Raw genomic sequence first — 25,058 nt, 5'->3', positions numbered from 1 at the left:
CAGAGGAGACAGAATGCATTTATATAGAATAAATAGTCCAGGGAGCACGTAGCCAGTGGATTGCTAAATGCCACAAGGGAGTGATGAGCTATGTGTACTGAATGATGAGGAAAGTCACCTGAGGACCTTAGATTTTAATGTTCAAGGATACAGGGAGGGTTTGCTGGGTGGGGAACAGCATCAGCAAGCCTCAGAGAGCTTATGAACTAGGCATGTTGTGGGAGCCAGGGATCTGGCTGGCAACTGTATTAATTTCTTTCTACTTTTTGTGGTGCTGGGGATCCAATCTAGGGAAGCTCTATCATTGAGCCACATCCCTGGCCCTTTTTATCTTTTATTTTGAGACAGGGTCTGAAGCTGGCCTTGGAATTTATGATCCTCTTGCCTCATCCTCCCAGGTAGTGGGGATTATAGGCATTTACAACCATGCCCAGCTGTTAATTTCTTTTCTTTCTTTTTTTTTTTTTGAGGGGCGGGGTTGGGGAGGTACCGGATATTAAACTCAAGGGCACTCGAACACTGAGCCACATCCCCAGCCCTATTTTGTATTTTATTTAGAGACAGGGTCTCACTGAGTTAGCGCTTCTCTTTTGGTGAGACTTTCTTTGAACTCTCTATCCTCCTGCTCAGCCTCCTGAGCCACTGGGATTAAAGGTGTGTGCCCGGCCACCACACCCGGCTTGTTAATGTGTGCAGGGCATCGTCTTTTTTTTTTTTTTTTTTTTTAAGAGAGTGAGAGAGAGAGGGGGACAGAGAGAGAGAGAGAGAGAGAGAGAGAGAGAGAGAATTTTTTAATATTTATTTTTTAGTTCTCGGCGGACACAACATCTTTGTTGGTATGTGGTGCTGAGGATAGAACCCGGGCCGCACGCATGCCAGGCGAGCGTGCTACCGCTTGAGCCACATCCCCAGCCCCAGGGCATGGTCTTAAGGGATTTTCACATATTAATTTTTAACAGTTGGTGTCATTGTCTTCATTTTACAGAGAAAATTGAGGCCCCAGGAAGTTAAATAATGTGCCAGGGTTGCACAGCATTAAGTGTCAGACCTGAAATTTGATCTCAGAACCACCTGATTTCTGGTCATCTTGTTATTCTTCATACAAACTGGGACATTTAAGATATTCATAGAGAGGGCTGGTAACGATTATACCAGGACCACAAGGAGTGTGCTTGGTCGCTTTCCTCCAAAGTCTACAGGCACTTCAATTGGAATAGGAAGGGAGGTGTCACATATGAATAGCGTTCGGGACGGTTAGTGGGGTCCGTGTGGCAGAGGGTGCAGATGGATGGAACTGGCAGCCCTGTATGGACCAGGATGGGGTGGAGCATAGTGAGATGCCAGAAGGAGCGTTAGTGGGTGACTCCAGGAAAACTGGGTTAGAGGTGATGAGGGTCTGAACGGGAGGGTGGAGGGCAGGGTGGGGAGATTTCCTTGAGCTCCTTTATAAGGGGAGATTTCAAACCTCCTCAGAACGGGAAGGAAGCGCACAGTGAGTCCTCCTCTGCCAGGTGCCCAGATGGAAAAGTGAGCTGGTCTTGTTGCATTTGTTCAATTCTCTTTCCACTTTTCTTCATTGAAACATTTGAAGCAAACCTGGACACAGCATCCCGTTCCCTTCCGCGACAGCATCCATTTCTAGATGTGACGGGCATCTCTTCCTCAATGTCCTTTCCAGCCGGCCACAATCAATAAGGATGCCAATTTTTTTACTATTGAGTTTAATAACCCATATTTTCTCAATTACCTTGAGTCGAAAAGCTTTGAGCCTGATGCTTTAGGAACACTGGCTAGCTGGGTATTTATTAAAGGGAGAGTTTGGAAAAGGCAAAGGGATTGCAGAGAAAGATGGAACGAGGTCCAAGCATGTCTTTCCTTCCAAATTTCTATTTTGAATGACTTCAAACTTGAGCAGCGTGACTAGAATGGTGCTGGTGAGCACCTGTTTGTCCTTTGCCAGATCCTCACCTCCTGAGGGAAGCCCTGTCCCATCAGTAAACACGCTAAAGGCGTCTCTGGTCGTTGTGCTTAACCACATGCAGAGAAGACCCTCAGGACACGCAACACGGTTGAACACTTTCATCTACTGTCCGTCCCCGCTGACGTTGCTCGGGTTTCCCCATCAACATTCCTTATAGCTTCTATTCAAATTTCACATTTTGTCAGGGACACTACGTATGTGAGGTAGGTCCCCCCTGCCGCCCAGTGTGTCTCACAACCTCTGTCCGTTTGTCCCATCATTGCTAATGTTAAGTTTGACTGTTTGCTAAGGTGATGTCTTCCAGATTTTTCCTTGGCCTCTCCTTAGCCTCAACAATCCCTCGTGCTTTAAGATCCACGAAGTATTCTCTCTTTAATGGGTCTTCACTGCTGTATTTTGGATCTTGAATATCCCCCTAAAGGCCCATGTGGTAAAAGCTTGGTCCCCAGGGTGGTGTCAACAGGAGGTGGGGCCCAGTGGGGGGGTCTTTATGTCACTGGGCTAGTGAACAGGATTGTGGAACCCCGGCCTCTTCATTTGCTACATACTCCTGCTGTGATATGCTGCCTCATCATACGTACAAAGCTGGGGAGCCAACCGACCATCAACTGGAACCTCCAAAACCAGGAGCCAAAATAAACCTTTTCTCTTGATAAGTTTATCATCTCAGACATCTTGTTACAGTGATGGAAAGCTGACTAAGACAATCACTATTGTGGTTGTAAAATGGTGGCATTCTGTCATTTCGTTTCCATTTATTGGTGGGCTTTCTGTGGGTACTGCATTACAGGGATGGGGAAAACCTGCCTATCTCAGTGTTTCCCAAGGACTTGATGGTAGTTTAGTCAGTGGTCCAAACATAGCTCAGAGCTCTGGATTCTGTGAGAGTGCAGCAGATAAGGCTGGAGGTGTGGCGATGTGGAAACAGCAGGGGAGGAAAGGCCTTTGGGTGTTGAAGAGGCTAACGTTAGCCCAGACATACTCAGTGGGGGCTCACGAATCATGAAGCATTCCTTCTCATCTCTACTGGCTTCTCGGTTTCCATCCCCAGAGCTAGGGGACGGCCTAGAGAGAATCCTGCAGGAGCTGGATTGTTGTTTGCTGAAATGAAGGAAGGCAGCCACTGGGCATTTCACCACCCCCCATTCTTTGGGGTGTCCATGTTAAGGACTTCCTGTAGGAGGGATTCGAGGCCAACAAGACGACACCGCGTTCATATGGGGTTCTGGGAAGTTGTCTGGGGCACCACCAGGCTCTCACGAATCCCCTTCTCATTCTGAGTACCTACTGGGGCTCTCAGTATGGCTGCCAGGAATATTGAGAAGACCTGTATAAGTGCAGGATCGCCTGAGGCCTGCTTGCCTGTCTGGGAAGAGATCATTTCATGTCCAGAGATGGCCCGGGTCTTGACGACTGACCGGTCAGCCACAGTGACTCCATCTTTGGTCACAAAGTCGGGGGAGCCTTGCCTGGAATCTGCACTCCTCAAGCCCCTCCTGACGAGGCTGCCAACGTCCCACGCCCCCTGTGGTCAAAGCCTCTCCTCAGCGTCTTAGGACAAGAAGTCAGCTCCTCCTGTGTGCGGCGGGCCCTGGCATACAGTAGGAGCATCCTTTGCATCACAGAATGATGGCTAGTTAGAGCCGGCGGAAGCTCAGAGCTGAGCGTTATGGTCCCTGGTGCCTCACAGGATGTTGGTGATGATCATAGCTTGACATTTGCAGAGAGGAAACCAAGGCTTCTGGTGGTTGAGTTATCGGCCAGGGCCACCCGGCCACTGTACAGCAGAGCTGGGATCCTCTGCTCTGACCCAGGATGCCGATGGCCGGCTTTCCTCATCTCCCATCTTGGTCTTGGGCTGAAGCGGGGCCGATTCTTTGCAGTCGCTGGAACCTTATGTCAACTCGTGGCTCTGTGACTTTGAACCTGCCGCCCCATGTCCTGGAGTTCCTTCCCTTCGCTTAATGTTTGAGACATTTCTGCTGCTTTCATGTGTCCTCCACTGCAGTAAGCCTTTCCCTTGTCCCCGTAGCTCCCCATCAGGGACAGCAGTGTGAGCCCCGTCAGCACACATCTCCCCCCAACACCTGCTTCAGTCTTTTCCCTCTGTGTCTCCCCAGGGCGCTGGCAGCTCATTGAGGGAGAACTGTATCTTTTCATCTCTGAAGCCTTGGCTCCCATTAGAGGTTGTGGGGGCATATTTGTGTCTAAGCATTTGGGGAATGTAGCTGGATCATGTCACCATATATGGGAGGCCCCGAGAGGGTAAATGACTTGCCCAGTATAATGGAGCCAGAAAACAGAGAACCAGAACTAAACCTCCAATCTGTCACCTCCTGCTCTTCGCCTCTTGCCTGCTGTGAACAGGTGTTTTGCCAGCAGTTATGCCCTGAGAACTGCCTGTGCACAACCTGCTAGAGCTGCTTCGGTGGCCTCCACCACCATCCTCCACCACCATCCTCCACCACCATCTCGGAAGCATTTACCTCGTGTCAGGTATAGTTCCCAGGGTTCCACATCAGGGTTTTGCATGTGTTATTTGTGCTGCTTGGGGTCATTCCTACAAGGAAAGGCATTATTTCCCCTTTTTCATACATGAAATTGAAGCTCAGAGAATCCAAGTAAATGGCCCAGGTCACTCCATATGACCAAAGGGGTCCAGGGCAGAAGTGGAGTCAGAATTCATGCAAGGGATGTGGTGGGAAAAGCAGGGAGCGGCATTAAAACCCCTCGGAGTGGGAGTTCCTGGAGAGTGGTCTCCTACAGCTCCTTCAACCTTCCCGGGCCTCAGCATCCTCTGCAGGTTTGCTGGGAGGATTCTGGGAGATGCCACGACCTGTCAATTATAGTCTTTCAGATAAGCTCACAGGATAACAAATTGCTCCCTCTCCATTTTATAGATGAGGAGGCTGGGCCCAGAGAGCGTCTGTACTTTGACTCATTTGTGGGTGCTGGAGGCAGAACTGGAAGCCGGTTTCTGTTAATCTAGCTTGCAGGCTCTTCCTGCCCTGCCGCCGGCCTTGAGTGCTTAGCTCCCAGGGTGCTGTGTGCACAGCAGATCCTCCCTTCTCTTCCCTTCGCCTCCCTTCTCCTTCCCTCCTTTCCTCTGAAGCCCTCTGAGAAAGTTAGAATTGGATGCAGAACTTGAACCCAGAGTTCGGACACTTGATCAAGTAGGACAAGTTTTGATAACTTAGGAAATGGCCCCAGGATTCAAGTACAGTTAAAGAATTATCTGTTTATCTAACTATCTATTCATCCACCTATGGACCAATTTAAGGAGAGTAGAGCCCTCCTGTGCAACGTGTTTGTGACCAGCGCTTCGTAGGCTTTTTATGCATGCTTAAATACTGTAAAAATTGCTCTCAGTCACATATCCTACACAAGATGTGGTAAAATCTGATTCATGCCTACAGGAACCAGAATTTTTAACTTCACTCTGTTAATAACTATGTCTTCCTTATGTTTCTCTTTTCTTGGAGTAGGGAGGGGAGATTGGAGAGTATGTCAATAAAATTGTTTTAATTTTTAAAGAATCTAAAAAGGTTTTAAAAATTGAAGTGAACTCAAAGTATACACCAGGAAGAAACAAAAACACCCCTGCCCCACTGTCAGTCCCCAGAGGCCACCCTGTGTCACGTAAAACAGAATGGGGTTTAGTTGATTCATGTTCGCACAGCCTTGTCATTGAGGTCATGTGAGTCAGTACAGATCAAAACAGGTAATTCAAACCAGGCAAACTTTTCCTGATGAAGAGCAGACACAAAGTCTGTAAACTGAATTACACTCTCCAGGCATGTTTTGCGGGGGGAATGCACATGGGAATCCACAAATATTTTGGCAGCGGTCCTTGCCCCCTCTTCTTGAGTCCACCAGCGGCTTCGATACTGGGCCCCCGATCATCCCGCTGTGGGGGAGCTGGATTTCCTGCAGCCTGTGGTCAGGGAGGCCACATAGCCCCAGCTCCTGTCCAAAAGGAGATTTTGCCAATGATTCCTAGCTCTGTGAGCCCTCAGAAGCCCCCTGTAGGCTTCTGCAACCTGACCCCTTCCTCCAAAGGACTTAGAAATGATGACGGGCAGACCTGCCTGGTCACAGGCTGGGCCATGTCACACACTGCGTCCAGGTCAAGTAAATCACAGTCCCGGGATTACTGGGAGCCTATGGCTGGCAGAAAGCTGAAAAGGCCAGACTGATCCCAGGTGTTAAGAATAACTTATGCAATAGTTTTTCCTAGTTCTTCATTCAGTGAGGGTGTGTGAGTGCTGTCACTAATTCTAGTAAAAGCTTAGTTGAAGGAGAGGAACCAAACAGTCTCACTTGCTAATCACTATCCTAAAGGAAAACCTATACCAAGGGTGCTTGTTGTTGTTGTTATTATTATTATTATTGGAAATGGAATCTCCCTATGTTGTCCAGGCTGGCTTCAAACTCCTGGGCTCAAGGAGTCTCCTGTCTTTACCTTCCAAGTACTGAGACTATGGGTGTGCACCTCATACCCAGCAAGAATTGTGTTTTTGATGAAGGGAAAGAAGTGATACTTGGTCATGTGCTTGGAGGTGGTGGTGGGGGGCTTGCATTCTCATAAGTCTGATACACCTGCTGTGGCTTCTCAGTGTCTGAAACATCAGTCTTTTTATTAAAAACAAAACCCAAGAATAAACATAAAGAAATGAATAATCAAACTCAAAGGATTGCATTCGGATGGTGTGAGGATTTGATTGGTTTCACCAAAAACATTCATTTCCATGAAGCTGAAGAGTCCAGCTGGGCTGCAGCAGGAGGTGGTGGTTACGTCTGCCCCACTCAGGTACCCGATAGAGACAGGCTCAGCTCAGCTGCACCAGCCACCAGGAGAGGTGAGCCAGAGTGGGCAGGTGTGCTCATTCCTCTGTAGATTATGGCTGCAGGGCTGCTGACTGATGGGATTGGAAGTACTCCTTTCCAAACTGTGGCACTAAAACTTTCAAGTAACAAACTTCTTTAGTTTTGCAACTTTTAGTGGAAATCTTTTCAGAAGGTATTTATTGGCTGGCCTTTTAATTCAGTGCACACAAAACAGATCAATCTTTGGGGGCACTTAAGGGTCATCATTCAAGGTGAGTTGTCTTCGGAGACCCCATGTGGTCTCCTTCCCTTGCACAGATGGGGCCTCAGTTCTGTCCTTATCTTGGTGAGGGGGGCTTGAGCTCTCAAGAATTCTCCAGAGCTGTCATTGATGACATTTTATCTCTCTTTGGAAATAAGGATGCTCAGAAATATTTTGCTGTGTGATGCCTCCTGCTCTGAGAACCATTCTTCTTGGGATTAGCAGCTGGCTTGGGTAGAGTGGTGGCCAATTTTCTGTGCCATCTTGGGCAAGCTGAATTACCCTGCAACTTAATCAAACACTGGGCATTTTATAGATGTGGTTAACATCCACAATTAACTGCCTCTCTGTTTAGGTGCTGGGGATTGAAGCCAGAGCACTTTTTCCTACCACTGAGTTCCAACCCCACCCCAGCCTGCCTTAGTTGACTTCACATGGAGGGTATTGCCTTTGATAATGTGGGTGGCTCCAGCCAGCCAGTTGAAAAGCTTTAAGAACCAAAACTGAGATTTTCTGAGAAGGAAGAAGTTCTGCCTCAAGATGTAGCATCAGCTTCTGCCTGCATTTCCAGCCTGCCAGTCGGCTCTGTAGATTTCAGATTTGCCATCTCCCATCATGCTGCGCAACAAATCTCTATATTTTTATGTCTCTCTCCATGTTCATGCACCTCTGTCTCTATCTTTTATTGCTCCTGTCTTTCTGGAGATCACTGACAGGTGTAGACAGCCTTCCTAGCATTTGAGGATGAGGTTGGGAGGAGGGTGTAGTTTGGGAAAAGCCTGGCTTTCTCCCTTTGCAAGCACTGGAGAATCAAATGAGCGGAGTCTCCCAAATCCTGCGGCAGAGTCTGATCAGCCAGTGCATTCTCTGAAGGGCCTGCACAGTGTGCAGGCCTTGTGACTTGTGAACTGTATCTGTCAAGTTTTCGTTGCTGGGGCCAAAATACCTGACGAGAACAACTGAGAGAAGAAAAAGTTTATTTTGGTTCATGGTTTAGAAGGTTCTTTTCATGGTTGGCTGGCTTCATCGCTCTGGGCTCAAGGGGAGGCAGAACGTCATGGTGGAGAAAATCTGCTCACCTCAGGGTAGCCAGGAAGCAGAGAGAGAAGGAAGAGTCAGGAGGACAGGACAATCCTCAGGGGCATTCCCACAGTGCTCCCCCCTTCACCTGCCTACAGTTGCCACCCAACAATCCATTCAAATTATGGATCCGTCAAATGGATTAATCCACTGAGTAGGTTAAGGCTGTCATAATCAAATCATGTCACCCCCTGAAGAAACACAGAATCTTTTGGGGGAAACCTCATATCCAAGCCATAACATGGGCCAATGAGGTCATTCTTACCTTGGGCCTGTAGTTTGGCTGGCACTTGTTTTTGTTTTGGTGGTGCTGGGGATCGAACCCGAGCCTCACACATGTAGGATCTACCACTGAGCTACACCCCTGCCCACAGGCCTACCTCAGTGCTTAGCTTTCTTTCACCACAGGTGCTGTCTTAACTAACCTCCATTCTAACCAGAGAACTCATACTCGCAACAGGGCTTGGCCTGGCGTCACATGGAGTGTGATACGTAGCCGTATGCCTTAACTCTTCATAAAATGCCTACGGCATGGTTTCCTTCTTTTTACCCTTGAACCTATAAACTATCAGAACTGTCATACCAACTGTGATGATCCAGTGTAGACTTGACCATTTTCATGCAATCAGTTGGTTCCTTCACGTTTTTTCTTGGTAAAAGGTAAACTGAGTCAAGCTTTCCAATTAACGAGACATTCTGAATTTTCTTAAAGTAATGAGATATCTTCCTGTCAAGAAAGGACAAATTTTGATTTTAGTTTTCTGAGTCAGGAAGTTTGAAGCATCAAAACAAAACCTAGCAAGGCCAGACCAGTAAAGGGTGACAAGACTGGGCAGCAGTGAATTACCCTTTCCTCAGGGGAGCTCTGGCAAAGGTGTCCTGGGCCAGATAAACCACATAAATAAATGCTCATATTTCTGCCCTCAGGCCCTGCATCCCCATTCAATCTGCATTCTCCTTCAGAAAGAGCAGCTGATGTTCCCAACCATCGTATGGGCCATTTTGTGCACATAACCCTTGCAGATTGTACCAAATTCTTGAGCCTAACGTGCCTTAACCCTCATCTGGTGCACGTTTTCCAGGATAATATTGTTACCTAAGAGCATTTTCTGTGAGTATTTTGGTGGCAGAGACATGTTTGAATCAGTGGTTTAAACTGGCTATGAACATGTGTTTTGTTGATTAGGAAAAACCAGTGGGCTGTAAAACTTTAGAAGGCTTATGGACACGTGTCAGGCTCCAGGTAACTGTCGAAGCTTGGAGACATGTGGGTAAGAAGCAGGCAGGAAGAGTACTTTATCTGAGCTACGCTGCTCTTTTTTTTTTTTTAAGTGATTTTTGTGGGCTTACATGCCTTTTCTTGCATTCTTCCTTATGAATGCAGGAATTTGGATCTCGAATGAAGCTGACTTTTGGAATCTTAGTATATATTAGTGCCAATCTATTGGCTTTGCCAAGTCTCCATCTGCCTGTGTTAATCTGTATATTCTGTCTCTTAAGAAAAATGAACTTTTTCTTATTCTTTATTTGATCAAATAGGCTTCAGGTAGAGGAGGTGTATTAGTGCTCTCTCTCTTGCCATATCACAGACTGGATAAGTTATCGGGAAAAGAGGTTTATTTTGGCTCACAGCTCTGGTCCATGGTCAAGGGACCTCAGCTGCTGATAGCCTTCTTGCTAACAAAGCATGGAGGTGGTGCTGTGCCGAGGAGGGAGAGTGTGTGAGGCCTAACCAAAGAGGCTTTTATTGCTGACCCATTCTCAAGGTAAGCCATTAAGCCCTTAATTGTACAAATGGAATAACATTCTTAAGGGTAGCTCCCCAATCACTCCTTCGAGTTTCCTCTTCTTATGTCATAATGGGGATTAAATCTCAACATGAGATGGAAAGGGTCAAATCCATTCAAACCATAGCAGAAGCGTGCTCCAAGAAATAATGGACACTTGATTGACCACAGCTTATTTTAGTTAGGTTAAGTAACATCATTTGCTGTAACAAGCCCAAGTTTCAGTTAAAAAAAAATTTCTCTTTCATGGCTCAGTCTTCTCTAGAGGGGAAGAGTTAGGGCATTGAACTAGGATTCTACCTGCTCTGCCTAAAGGTTCTGCCATGCCCCTGGGCTTCAGATTTCTCCAAGGGATCCTCCATGTTTGGCTGGGAGATGGAGAAGGAGGCAAACGTGTGTGGTCTTGTGGGAGAGTTTAGAGGCCAGACCTAGAAGTGCGTGTATATCTGCATGGTCCCACCTAACTGTGAGGGCTGGCTAGTAGAGTCAAGCAGCGGGACAAAGAAGGGGAGGCAACACATGAATCCTGCTGAGCACTCACATGCTGGCTCACTTGCCGAGGGACTAGTAGGGAGCAGAGTGCTGAAGGCTGTGGGGTACCGGAGTGGAGGTGAAGACACTCACGTATTGATGTGGTGCACCATGTGGACCGGGCTGAGCATTCTTCTCAGGGCACAGTGCTTCTTGATCTTCCTTACCTGTGCAGTGCCAACCCACTAGGAAGACAACCTTTAGGAAATCTCTACATTTATGTTATCTCTGTTTCTGAAGCTTTCCAGTTGGTTTGCCTATCTGCCCCTGGTCCCATCAGGAATTTGGTCTAGTCAGGAGCAAGTTGTCAAGTTTATTTTTAAGAATCTGTGGAAAATCTTTCATGCCCAGAAAGAAATAATTATTGTTATGTTTTTAATTAGTATCTAATTTACTAAAATCATGATTTGTACACTTCCTATTTGCAAGTCTCAAAATTGAACTGGTACATCATATTATTCTACTCACAAAACTGTTAAGAGTAAAAGTATAAACAGCCTTTTCACTTCGATTAATAGTGCATTAACACAGAATAGCACACTAAGTCCTTCTTAGCACAGAGCCATGTGGGGGAATCCCCAAACTGGGTGTAAGACAGTGGCACTGAGAGCAAAAGTGGGGCTTTGTCATCTCCCCACAGAGAGACACTTAACACTGTTTATTCTCTTAATTAATCACATTTCTAAGCAAACCCAAGAGCCCAAGAGAACTGACTTACAGATACCATCAGCAGAATCTTTCCAAGAGCACTTAAGCTCAGGACACAGCTGATAAATCAGCCGCAAATAACAGGGGTTTTAGAATTCTCTATTCACTTTCCAAGGAAACATTTTGAGAGTGAAATTCTACTAGGCCCAGCTTGAGGTTGAACTGCATATGTACTAAAGAAGTCAGTGAGGGAACAGAAATGTCTTGGTCAAAGGTGAGTTTTGACTGGGCTAAGGGAGGTATATCCATCCTATGTAGGTCCCACACAGGGCACTTATTACTGTGACTTGAGACATCACACAACTTCTGTAGAGAATTGACACACAGGGCCAAGAACCAAACCCAGCTACCTTCTAAGCTGATGCATGTGTAATGCAAGGGAATCAGAATTAGCCTCCTGCTGATAGATTTCCTGATTCATATCCTCATATAAAACTACAAGCAACCCCCAGGTGGGAAGGCATAAGATCCAGAAGTTGAACAAGGAGAGGTTTCCAGCAGCCGTTCCTGGACCCTGCAGAACCCCTCTTCTGGAGTCCTGCACATGATTCTGCAAGAACAGAGACGGAGAAACAGTCTTTCACTAAGAAAATAACCTCCTCATCTGTTAGCTGAAATGCCTTCCATCCACCATGATATGTCAAGAAAATATTTCGTTGTTGAAAAAACCATGGAATTGGCATACTGGGAGATGAATTAATTGCTGTGTGGCAGAGGGGGCCAGAGCCTCCGACCCTGTGGTGGAAGGCGCCCCCAAGAGCCCAGGAAGGATATGGTGTCACTGTCATCTCTACATGGAAGCCTCCTGGAGGGCAAGAGAAGGCTATTTTCACAAGAGTGGCCTAGGACCTATCCGTCCTGTCCTGTGTGTATCACGTGGTGTGGCTCATGGTGGGCACTTGGCAGATGGCTGCACTTGACAGATGGTTAGATAATGTTAAATGACCCTGAAGACTGGGTCAGGTTTAAGTGCACAGCACACTCAGAACAAATGGAGGCTGCCATTACCATGGCTCACCTGACTTAGAACCCGCACTGGGCTCTGCACTCATGGGGCTGAAAGATTGGCAAAGGGGATGGGAAATGTCAGTATAAAATCTTTTACTTGGAAACCACCAGCGCTGGTGTTGGTCATGATGTTATCATCCTTGGTAAGCACAGGGTTAAGGTGTTTGTGGCTTGTCTTGTGTGTCACTGGGGGTTGATGGGTACCTTAATCACCAGGTGACATATGAAAAAAAAGGCTCAATGTCACCAATCATTAGCAAGATGCAAATTAAAACCACAGTGACAGATATCACTTATTAGAATGAATATTACCAAAGAGCCTAGAGATGGCACATGTTGGTGAGACTGGAGAAAAGGGGAACTCTTGTATGCTGTTGGTGGGAATTTCAGTGCAGCCATTATGGAAAACTGTATGGAAGTTCCTCAAGAAACTAAAAACAGAATTTTATATGACCCAGCAATTCCACTTCTGGATATCTACCAAGATTTTAAATTAGTGTGTCTAGGAGGTCCCTGCACACTGTGTTCACCACAGCACTATCCACAGTAGCCACGTTAAGGAATCTCCTTGTGTCCACCAAGGGATGAGTGGATTAAAAAATGTACAGATATGCACTGAAGCACTATTCAACCTGAAGAAGGGAAGAGATGCTGGCCATTTGTGACAACATACGTAGAACTGGAGACTGTCACGCCAGGTGAAGTAAGCCAAACAATCACGGCATATTCTCACTGTTGAATCAAAACAATGAATTCAAACAAGCAGAGGGTAGGTAGGATGGCTGCCACAGAGGCTGAGGGGTGGGCAGGAGAAGGAGGGAACGACAATCAAAGGACATAATGCTTCAGATAAGAGGAATGAAGTTGTTTGATTCTTTCTTTTTTTTTTTAATTTGTTGCACAGTGGCTAAGAGCTGATAATGTACACTTTAATGTCGCTGGAAGAACAGATCTCAAAGATGCCTGTTGTGGAATATATCAAATGTTGTTATTGTTGTTTTTTTTTTAATTTTGTGTTTAAATTTTTATATTTTTATTTTTTATTTATGTATTTATTTATTTGGCACATCTTCATCAACTTGTTGAAAATAAAAAGTTCTGAACCTGAAAAATCTCTTCAATACACTACTAAAGAAAAACTATACAATGCGTATAGGAAACTGCTAGATACATGGACTTACCATGTCCTGGTGGTCTACCTAGCTCAAATGAAAAGAAAGGCGCAAATTTCTTAAGAATGCTTTCTTTGAAATGGCATGTGACATACCAACTTTTTTCTTAAGCATTTGTAAATGTTTTATCAGTGCACGATAGTTATACATAATAGTGGGTTTCATTTTGATGTCATTGTACCTGCATGAAATATAATTTGCTCATTTCAACCCCCAGTACTACTTCTTTCCCTCCCCTCCATCCCCCGCCGTTCCCCTTCCTCTGGTCTCCTGCTGGTCTTCCTTGTATTTGCTCATTGTTTTTAAACGGGGGCTTTGTAGATACACCTCCAGGTGGAATTCACTGTGGTATAATTCATATATGGACATAACATAATCTGGTCAAATTCACTCTGCAGTTCTTCCCTTTACCAGTCCCTCCACTTCACTCCCCTTCCTTGGCTCTGCTGACCTCCCTTCTATTTTCATGGGATTCCTTCTCCCTTTTTTCCCCTTATTTTGCTCTAGGGGAAAAAGCAGGGGAGAGAATCCCATGAAAATCTCGTATTTTTCTGTATAGGAGAGAGAAATCCAACCCTTGCCTTTATGGTTTATTTCACTCGGTGTGATGTTCTCCAGTTCCATCCATTTACCGGCCAATGCTGTGATTCCATTCTTCTGTAGGGCCGAGTAGAACTTCATTGTGTAGACGTACCCCATTTTCTTTATCCATTCTTCGGTTGGACATCAGATGTTTGAGGCGACGGCTGGGTTGGGGCTGGGTTGGTTGACTTTGTTAAGCCCTGACTTGGCATTCAAAAGTCATGCTGTTATCTTGTATCCCATAAATATGTTCAGTTGTCATTCCTCAATATATATTAAACTACAAATAAATAATAGAATCACTTAAGTGGCTCCCATTGTATTTCTGTAGGAGAGTGCTGCTCTATCCCTCAGGAAGTGAGAACATCTCTGCTCCAAAAGCTTAGATGGGTTTTTGCCCTCACAGCAAGGGGACAGTGTCTACTGGCAGCCAAAGAACAGGAGTCAGCTGCCAGGGGGTAGTGATATAGATGTAGCTAGGACCATTCCTCCGACTCCCAGGACCACCAGGGGGAGGTTGGGGGGTCCTCAAACATACTTCTGGAAGAACCTGCTAGAACTTGGGGGAGTCCACTTCTCTGTGGCTGCCATGGCCCAAGCTGCCTCCTCTGTCTATGAGTCTTCTGTTGTGTGTGCTATTGAGAGAGCCTTGTCCAGGTTCACTCAGAGGATGTGATCTGTCCCTGCTTAGCCTCAGGGAGACTTTCTGCAATCGCAGTCCTCCGGTCTGGTGTCTGAATGAGGCAGACAGACAGAGTAGCTCCAGTTCCAGAGCTGGGTTCCGCAGGGTTGGCTCCTGCTCCCAGGATACCTCCCCCTGCTCCCCAGGTTCAGAGTGGACCTGCTTACTCCACACAGCCTGGAGGGGCTGGCAGACACCAGAGAGAAAGGGCCACCAGCTGCAGGAAGGAGCGGGGGCTCTATAAAAAAGCAAGACCCCCTGACTCCCATGGGCAATCAGCCTTGGCCCTAACTTCTCTCCAAAGAAGCTTGCTGTCTCTGTTCTGTCTCTTTCTTAAATAAAATTCGCTTTCTACGCTTGCCTCAGTGTTTCTGGGGCGCTTAATCTTCAACACCAGGGGAACGAGGACCCAATTTTGATTTCCAAGACCAGTATCACTTTAATCCAGTGAAATTCGGATAGAAGTCTAATCTACAGGACAGACCAAAGCTTGGTTGAGAGGAAGGCAGCCTGTCGGGCAGGTCTGCCTTGGGCTCCCTCCTGCCCCTGTGCAGCCTGTGGGTGCCGTGGAAAAACTGCTTGGGTTCCCCAGTCCCTATCCCTTTTCCTGCAGCCTAATCTTTAAACACCTGCTCAGGTGTCTTCTGTGTACCGAATGGAAGTTGTTTTCCAGAAAACCCTGTTGGGATGTGTTTTGCTTTGTTTTCCAGCATGTAAATCTGATCTTCCTTGTTTTAAAAAAGTATTCATAGTGGGTTCTTTTACCCCAGTCCTGGTACTGGTCAGGTGTGACGGATGCAGGCCGAGCATTGCACAAGCTATTCCTGGGGTGTGACTGTGGGTAGGAGGCTCAACAGGAGGGGGAGCTGGAGCCTTGGCTTGCTCACCAGTCCCTATTTGCTTCCTTAGCATGTCCTTCACTGTCCAACTTCACTGTCTGGCCTCAGTTGTCTTGTATCATTCGTTTCTGGCCTAGCCCTATGAGAATTTGAAAATGCAGGAAAATGAAACAGGAGGACAAAATGCAATTTTGCATGACATTTCATGCTCTGCTCATGGGAAACAGAAGGGTTTCCTATACTAAGTACTTTTGGATTAGGTTGACTTCTAGACTCATTTAAAAAAATATTATGCAAATGTGGACTTATCAAAAGGTAAGTTTTTTGCAAATAATAATTAGAAATTTGAACATAACATTTTATTAGTGATTGTTAATGAGCTGCCTTTTGTTTGCTGGTAAATAAATATTAAGGTATATCATGAGAAATTATGAAACCTTTAGAATAGCAATCCTTTAAATTCTGCCACTGGCAAAACAGTGAATCAAAAATATTTGCTTTTTCACTTTCAATTAATGAGTCAAAGGGCTCATTAATTCAATTATTTACCTACATTAAAAAATAAGAACAAAACCATAGAATACTATACATAGAAGTAATAATTTGTAAGCATAGATAAACCTATTTTTTCTAAATATGCATTTTATATTTTTCCTGAAAAAATAATTTTGCTGTTTTGTGGCTCTTTTCCCCCAGACTCCATCAGAAAATTTATACGGAACAAATTTGAAGTCTCGGCTGTTTATGATGAGGTAATTTTTTATTGATGTGTTTGTTATTAAAAATAACATGTATGAGAAAAATCATGGCTGAGTGGCAAGTAGATCTTCAAACAGCCAATTTTCAATCAGTAATTTCAGTATCCTCTGTTATCGACCATTGAACAACCTTATGGATCCCATTTGAATGACAGCAGAAATTTCGAAAGTAGCATTGGAAGAAAATCTTTCAAACTGTGTGTTGTTAAAAAGTTAAAATTTCCCCCCAAGAAATATTGACATTTTTTAGCAAAGGGATAAGAGTAGAGTTGTCTGAAAATCTCTACAATCGGTGACAGTGTGCTTCGTTTTAGAAGATGACCCGTTAGAAAGCAGCTTCACCTCCATAAGTGACCTTCAGAGAACAGGGAGGGAAAAGAGCTGGTTCTGCACAGAAGCTCCTCCAAGAGGGATTGACTTTGGGGTGGAAAGGATAAGAGGTCAGGAGCAGGTGGGAGGTGTCTCTGTCGTATCCCAGACTGGGAACCACGTGAGCCAAGGGTCAGGTATGAAGGAAGCAGGTAGGTTGACCAGAGAGAAAGGAAGGTGAGTCAGGGCCCCATCTGCAGGCGAGTGGACAGAATCTCAGAGAGTGCCTCTCTGCTTGACACCCACAGTGCTGCGGATTCACTGGTTTGGTTTTGTGACTGCCACCTAAACGGAAGGATGTTCGTTCTTTTGATCTTGGTTTGTGATGAGAGTAGGTTTTCTGGGAAACCCACAGACAAATAATTGCATTAGTTGAGTCTGTTGGTCACTTTCTCGGTCCTTAGCAAGGTAAGCAAGGCACATGGCCCTGTTCTCTGCTAGAGTAGCTGAGGTCCTTGAGTTCCGGTAAGCAGAGGTCCTGGTGGACATTCTTTACTGACTAGTGCCACAAATCTCAGTGCTAGTGTTTGAGTGGGGGCAGTTAACACTTGCCCAGTGGACAGTGACCTCAGGTGCTAGAGTTATAAATGACCTCATCATATTCTCAATTTGCAATAAAATGCTACTCAAGAGAAAAGTGAATACAGAAGTCAAAGAGAAAACCTTCTCTAAATGTCATTTATATCTGATGGCAGGAAAGCCTGAGGTGGCGGAGGAGCCTTACTCCTTCCTGGATGCAGCTCACTGCAAAAGCATTTTACCCTTCAGTGCCACTGCACTGACCATTCCAGGAGTCTTAACTGGACAGCTCCTTCATGCTCAGCCTAGTATTAAATTGGGAGCTGCTCTGCCCTCGGGGATACTGGATAAAAACCGATGGGGGAGGGGGGTAGAGAGAGGATACAGACCTGAGCCCACTTGAATGAACTGAATCGTTCCCTTAAGGTGGAATTGGATCACACTTTCTACGGTTATCCAGGGAGAAGGGATTTCATTAAGCAAAGACACCAAAGAAGTCAGGGCATCTTGGGAGGGTTGGGTTTAGTCAGGTAACTGCTGCATTTGATAAGTTGTCCCCAGTGCCCCCTGAGTCAAGGACTGAAGAACAGGGAGGGGCAGGGAACACCAACTGGGATGTGGGGAAGGGTTCTAATGAGCCACCTGCCCAGGGGGTAACAACTGCCTACTGCAGAAGAGCCCTGGGAACCTGCAAAACATCAGCCTCCAGGTTACCTGGGGAAGGAAGGGCCGGGGAGCTGCAGTTTCTAGATACCAAGACCAAGCGGCGCTGCCTAAGGGCTGCTTAAGTGTGGAGGACAGTGTTCACTTCTAAGTACTTCTGACCTTCTGTGGTTCTGGAGAAAGCCCTCGAGCAGAATTAACGATGCCAGTAGTTAGAAGTCTGAGGAGGCACACCAGGATGGTAGATGCCCGAGGGCATGGGCAGGCACCGAGGACGACTTCACTGTGTCCACATAGCACAGGCACACAGGTAAGGACTGTCCAGGTGAGTGGTCCTGGGGTCGAGCCTTCCTGGTCTCTTTCTCCTGGCTCTGTGCTGCATCTTTGGGTCCCTTGATGGCCGAGGACCTGGGCAGCTGAGTCAGTGATCTCTGTTTGGGGTTCTTCAGTGGACTTTCTTCCTAAGGAGATTCAAAAGCTGTCACAAGTGTACACCTTTTGTTCCAAGGAGTGAGTGACCCTTGGACCCCTTCTCTTTTGTGACTTTTTTTTTTACCCAGGCTTTTTCTCTCCTTTAGTTATTACAGTGTAGTTGCTTAATTTATATTTATGAGTTCCAGTTAGGATCAATGCATGGTAGGGGTACAAACATGCCAGAGTATGGCTCTTCCTCCAAGAATTCAGAGTTGGCGAAAGAGAGGCCAAGAAAAGAAACAGACAAGTGCTTGGATGATATGGGACGACTTGCGTCCAGAATTCTCACTTCCTCATCGTCTTACTCAGGAGCTCAGAACGTGACTATATTTGGACAAAGGATTTTCAAAGAGGTAATTACTGAAATGAGGTATAGGGTGGCCCTCATCCATTATGACTGGTGTCCTTATAAGAAGGGAAAGCGAGGACACAGTTAGGCAGAGAAAACCACGTGATGCTCCAGCCAGAAGGTGAGCGCCCTCAAGCCATCCAGGAGAGAGGCAGCACAGAAACCAGCCCTGCCGGCCCCTTGACGTGGCATTCTCCAGCTTCTAGAACTGCGGGGACATGAGTGTCCACTGTGGAGGCCACCGTGTCTGTGGTGCTCTGTCATGGCAGCTGTGCAGACTGAGACCCTGGGTAACTGGCCGGCGAGATGGAGGGGGATGTGTACTCCGTGACCAGGGCCAGGGTGTTCAGAGAGGGACCCTGCTCTGGGGAAACCAGGGAGGACTCCGTGTGCAGCTGGCCTTTAAGACTGACTGAAAGGCCAGGAGAGCGACAAGTAAAGTCTTACATCCACCAAAAACACTTGGCTGGAGCACCAGGCCACTCAACAGCTTCTGAAAGCCTGTTCTTACACTAGCTCACCATCTTCCCTGTGAAAGTAGGAGCCGCCATCTCCGGCTGTCTGTGCCAGGCTCTGGGTCATGAGCATCGCCTTGTTTCTAACTCTCACAAGGACAGCCTTCCAAGGAGCAAGCAGCTGTGCCATTGTAAAGGCAGGAGAAGTCCTGCACTCAGAGAGGCCAAGGGAACTTGCCTAAGGTCACCCAGTGGCTAAGTGAGGAAGCTGGGATTTGTACCCAGACCATTTCTGACTCTGAAAGGACAAATAGCATCAATGAATGGTGAGCCTTGTTCCAAGCCACAGGACTGCTTTGAAAGAAACGGGTCTTATCCGAGCTCTTTGGCTGTGTGCAGAGAGTGTCACGGACTCAGCTGTCCTTGCACATTTTCAGCCACACATTTTTAGAGTGGGTGATTGTCCCTGGGCAGAAATGGTCACGTCCCAAGTTACCTGTTACTCCAGTGTGACTGAATCCCCAGTTTGCTGAGGAAGGAGTACTGCATGTGCTCTCAGAGAACCTGCGGGAGATTCTACAGCCAGGATGAGACAGGTGGAGGCAAGTCTGGGTGGGGGTGACTAAGCTCTCCTGGCCTTTGAGTAAGCCTTAAAGGGGGATCATGGAGCTGTGATGAGAAAGGAGCAGTGAACAGATGACCTCAAAACAACTCCGATGGTCCGAGTGCCCTCAGACAGAATCCCGGCATCTCCTCAGCACGTGCCAGGTTCCAGACGTACTTCCATGTGCCCGATATCTGCTGATTCTTCTGGTTTTCACAAGACTCGTCTATCCATCTGAGGTGCTGAGCCAGAGAGCACACGGGCAGCTGAAGGGCCCACCCCATTTATTGCCAGGGCCTGGGCTCATGATACACAAGTGAGCCACACCACGCTCAGCCCTTTCCGCAGAGCTCCGGAACACGTTCTCCTGGGGGTCAGAGCTTGGAGGTGAGCCCACTTCCCAGACCCTCCACATCCTGGTTCACGGTACAAGAGGAGTACAGCATGGTGTCACTCAGTGACATGCTCCCTTGGGGTTCTGCCTAGAAGGCAACTCGAGAAGGCAAGCCTAGCACCTGTCAATTAAGAGGAAGGACAGGGTTCTTACCGTGGTAGAATGCCTGGCTTGGGGCATCTAGGTAGATTCCTTAAAACCACCTCCCACTGATAACCGGTAAGTATCATCCACAGTTTTCAAAGAGAAACCTTTCCCTGAGTCCGTTCTCCTAGCAGACCCTCCCCACCTGCTGCTTGTCACCTTGGTTGTTCCGTGCATCTCTGTCAGCGGGACTCAGGAATGTCCTTGTCATGGTTACTGGATTCGTTTCCATGCGGTGGTGTTTTACCTCTACTCTTATTTCTTGATCAGCTCCCTACTAGATTCAGCTGCTTCATCCTTTCCTCGTTTATTTCATTTCTCACTTATTTCCTTGCCCTTTCTTTATGTTTCCTCTGGGGAAAGGTACAGGGCTTGGGACGCGTCCCTGTTGCTGTGACAAACTCACTAGCACTAACATCCTAAAAAATCACTGGACACCAATGCGGCATTTAGTAAATGTTAGGTGCTCACACAAGCTGGGTTGTGAGTTTGGATGCCACCTACTTATCTGAGGCGTAAGTGACTTAGCTCCCGTTTCCGGCCCTCCCAGGGGGAGAGGACACTCTGCCAATAAGAAAGTTCAGTTCCCTTTCCATGGCACATGGAGAGCACAGGGCAGGGTAGTGCACCACCAGGAATCATGGTCCAAGGCTCCTGGAGCTCAGGTGGCGCTTGAGCATCACCCTGGCAGGCATTGGTCTCAAGAATTTGAGAGTATCGGTTCACTTAACATTCATCAAGACACCTGGAATAGAAGAAGGCACAAATCACATTCCTGCCATTTTCTCATGTAGTTCTTGCAATAGCAGCATAAGGTATGGTCTCGGCTTATTCCCATTCTGTCAGCCAGGAAACTGAACCTCAGTGGAGTGTGGATAGCAATGTCTAGACCCTGTTCTGATGTAGTTGTTCAGGGTTGGCTGGCTACCTGTATGTTTTAAATGCTCCCTAAGTGACCATAATGGGCAACTGGAGTAGAGAATCATAGACACTAAGTGGCAGAGCCAGGACTCACACTGCCACATTACACAGAAGATAAGATCTGCATGACAGCCAGCGTGGAAAGAGCACCCAGAGGTGTGGGCTGCCACCCTATCATGCGTATCAGGGCAGGGTGACTCTTGGGTGGAAGAAATGAACACGAAAGAATCAGCTGATTATTGTAACTTATGGGTGGCTCTGCCCCGGCCACAGCCCAGAGTGGCCAGCCATTGTAGCCAGACTAGGGCAGGGTTCCCACACTGACCTAACTGTGAGTTCAGAATAACACTACAATCACCAGGGCTCTTATTAAAGACAATTGCTGGTCTTTCCACATCTCCTGACTCACACACTCTAGGGTAGAGCCCGGAAGTCAGTGTTTTTAACATTCACTGTGAAGTGCTTGTGGTTGCCACATCTGGGATACTGAGCCCTGAAGGTTAATAAGCCTATGGGACCAACTCGGGATGCTGAGGAGGAAGGATTGCAAGTTTGAGGCCAGCCTGGGCAACCTAGCAAGGCCCTGTCTCAAAAATAGAATTAAAAAAGATTAGGGATGTGGCTTATGGGTAGAGTGCTCCTGGGTTTAATCCTCAGGGCCACATATACATACAAAAAATTAAGCATAAAATCCATAATGACTTTCGTTTTCCTTCCTACACATATCACCAGAAAAGGATAGTTTTATAAATTGAGCAAATCTAGCTTTATGGAAAACTCATCGCATCTTCACTATGGGTTGGTCTATCCCCAACACTGCCAGCCCCCATCTCTGCACCACTGTTCAGGAATTGTTGGTGAACAGTATACGGTTGGGTCTCCTGTTCCTCAGTTCATCAGTTCATCAGAGTTTGACTGGGTGGCTGTTAGTGCCAGGTCCTGGGCTGGGCACCTGGGAGCACACGGTGAGCATGACTGTCACAGGTCTTGCTCTCCCAGACATGAACAGGGTGTGGAGACAGCTGTATCCTCTACGGAGCATCTCTGCTGCCACAGGCCAAGTGTAGGGCTCCATGGTGGTAAGTAGAGGATGTTGGACACCCCAATGTCTTGAGGAGGCAACACCTAGACTTAGTGTTGCCTAAGTGTTGTTCATCAGGAGAAGAGCAAATGAGAATAACGTTCTGGGTGAAGATGCAGCACAGGAGAGTCCGGAATGAAGAAGGGCAGCACACAGGACACGTTCTGGGGATGTTTTATAGGGTGACAACAAATACCTTAAGATGATCAAGGATGGTTGAGAAGAACAGGCACCTGAAGCCAAGATTAGATGATACAGAACCGATTGAAAAGTTTGGAATAAAAATGGCGGAACTCCATTGACCACTGTGAAGCCAGGAGGACACCAGCAGATTTCATTTTAGAGAGGAAGGGACTCTAGTCAGCCTCTGGTTTTCTCTTTTATGAAGATCAAATGATTAGCATGCTAATCATTTGTGACTTTCCAATTCACTTTTTCACAAGTGACCCATACTGATTAAAAACCTTTCTCCAGGTGTGGCACACGCCTGAAATCCTAGCTGCTTGTGAGCCCGAGGCAGGAAGATCCTAAGTTCAAAGCCAGCTTCAGCAATTAGCAAGGCCCTAAGCATCTTAGTGAGCCCCTATCTCAAAATAAAAAATAAAAAGGGCTGGGGATGTGGCTTGGTGGTTAAGTGCCCCTGGGTTCTTAGTACAAAGACAAAACAAAAGCAAGAAGCTTTCAGTAATCGAAATGTAAGTTTCAGAACTTGGCTGTACTCAGAACAGTTCCTCAAATGCACACTCGGGTATTACACTTCTTTCTTACGTTGTTCTTCTGTTGGTTGATTTTCTCTGTGCGGGATGCTAATGTTCTTGGTTGTGGTCAACCACTCACGTGACTTTTCCTGTCTGTTTTCTTGATGCCGCTGCCTCTGCTACACACAAACTCCTCCACTGCTTTGACTTCACAGCCAGAAAACATAGTCTTGATCCTGAAGGTAAAGCTCATGTCTGCTGTCGCTCGCGTGTTGCTCTTTGCCTGTAGGCAGTAAGTAGCGCTGCTTTGCTTAGAGCTTTCTGTTCTTATTTGCTGCCTTCCCTTTGATGGTTTTTAGTTATTCATTTCATTGTTGTTTTTGCTTTCATCTTTAATCTTATCTTGAGCATAATCTAGTGCTTTAAGATCTTGGTGTATCAAAAAATAATTTGCATACTCCCAGATCTTGGCTAGCCTTTAGCTTAGGAGTCAACTTTCAAAATGATGCATTCTGAGTCTCGATACTGCCTGTTTTAGCCAGCAACATTGGGACATTGGGAAGGTTCTACAGAAAGTACAGAATTTGTACTTGAAGCTAAATTAGTGCATTGTCAACATTTAAAAATACCTTCTTCCTGGGCTTGGGTTTAGTGTCTCCTGTGATTCAGAAAGGGTTTAAAATTCCTTTCAGAGTAATAAATAGAATATTTGGAATAGCAAAATAGGTAAGTATGTAGGAGTTTGGAGTGTCTGGGATGGTTTCTTAGTTGGCCAAAGATACTAGTCTTTGAGGAAGTGTTGAAGAGTCTGGTGCACATGGCTGTTCACGGCCGTGGGAAGGGGGTCAAGGTGAAGCATACAAATGTAACTCATGAATGCATCAAAATTCAGCCACTTTGTTTTTCTTTTTAGCGTTTTAATATGAATATTGAAGTAGATGGTATTCAAGTGTCACATGCACCTGCTTTAATACTCAAGCATTCACCCAGAGAGTGACTTACTGTTTCTTGATATGAATTCATGTAATTAGTGCATGTCATTATGTTAGGCCATGTGATTCTCCTCCCCACACAGTATGCTGATGGGGTCGAGGACTGAGGAAGTATTTGCTCCCAGGAATGTGACCCAACCCAGGTCTGGCCATTTGCTGCATCCCAGGTCAATTTAGTCAAGAGTCAAGGTGTTGAGCTGAGGAAGGTAACTTCATTTGAAAAACAGCTGGAAGAGATGAGGGACTCTTGTCACAAGCCTATCTTGCCAGGAAGCTGACTTGGGAGTATCTTATACAGGCAGTTGATAGGTGCTTCCAGACTGGCAGGTGTCTTTTCACAGGGAGTGGGCCAGGTCATGCACATGTGATCCCAAATACCTCGTCACAGGATGTTGTTTAGTTCTGCAGATCTCCAGAGCAAGGATGGTTGGATCCTCAGGCCATTCTTGGTTAGTTTGCTGATGTTCCGCTTCTGACCTGTTACAGAATGGACAGGCAAGAGGGGGTTGCTGCCCCCAGGCCTTCTTGCCTATCGCCAAATTCATGGCAACAAAAGAAAATAGACTTTGCTTGATTATTATGGAAAACTAGGGTCAGGCGAGGTGGAATAGGAACTCAGGCAGGAGAGCGGCTCTCAGCGCTCAGCTGTAAGAACAGGATCTGTGTTTCCTTTAGCTCTGCTTGGCCTCAGCATCTATTGCTGTCTAGCTTGTCTGTAGGTTGCCCACTGCCAACTGCAATTTTCTGCCATTCTCAAGAAATGTAAGTATGTGCATGAATTGGAGCAGGTCAAGTTTCACTGATTTTCATTTTCCTTGGAATAAAGCCAATGGTGATAATGAAAATATAGTTATTCCTATGATTGCATCTGGAAGTTGTTCCTGGGAACTTAGACATGGATTGCCAAGCCCAGTACTTCCGTGGGCTATGCCTCATGTGTGTGGCATGGGAAGTGTCATTAAGTGTCCACCCTGCTCCTGCTACTCAGTCAGGCACTTTTCCTCTAGTCATACACCACAATGTATGGATGGAAAACTAAGTGGACTGTATTTTACCATCAGACTCAGAAAGCCTGGGTCTTTGTTCTAAATCTAGATCTATTCCAGATTCTTTTGAAACCATGAATTTGTCGCTAACTGATTCAATCCAGACTGCCTCAAATCTTTAATAACTTTGTG

The 25,058-nt window shown here is 46.4% G+C and overlaps 1 protein-coding gene across 49 annotated transcripts in view; it reads left to right on the top strand.

Annotated features, from left to right (window-relative positions):
- Positions 1–25,058, top strand: part of Prom1 (prominin 1) — a 143,129-nt gene that overhangs the window by 25,087 nt on the left and 92,984 nt on the right. For 45 of the 49 annotated variants that reach the window (XR_013425710.1, XR_013425709.1, XR_005737075.2 and 42 more), the window contains 2 exons: positions 16,156–16,211; positions 23,104–23,130. Coding sequence is in view for 43 of the 49 variants with exons in the window: in XM_078021068.1 (XP_077877194.1) it covers positions 16,156–16,211; positions 23,104–23,130 (83 nt within the window). In the remaining 6 variants the exon portion in view is untranslated. Of the gene's footprint in view, positions 1–16,155; positions 16,212–16,254; positions 23,131–25,058 lie in introns of those variants that run through there. The other 4 variants (XR_013425711.1, XM_078021081.1, XM_078021080.1 and 1 more) reach the window with 2 other exon arrangements.

Source organism: Ictidomys tridecemlineatus, chromosome 9 (genome assembly GCF_052094955.1).
Source record: "Ictidomys tridecemlineatus isolate mIctTri1 chromosome 9, mIctTri1.hap1, whole genome shotgun sequence".
Lineage (NCBI taxonomy): Eukaryota > Metazoa > Chordata > Mammalia > Rodentia > Sciuridae > Ictidomys > Ictidomys tridecemlineatus.
The sequence above is the reverse complement of the archived record's forward strand: the minus strand, read 5'-3'. Positions and strand labels throughout refer to the sequence as shown.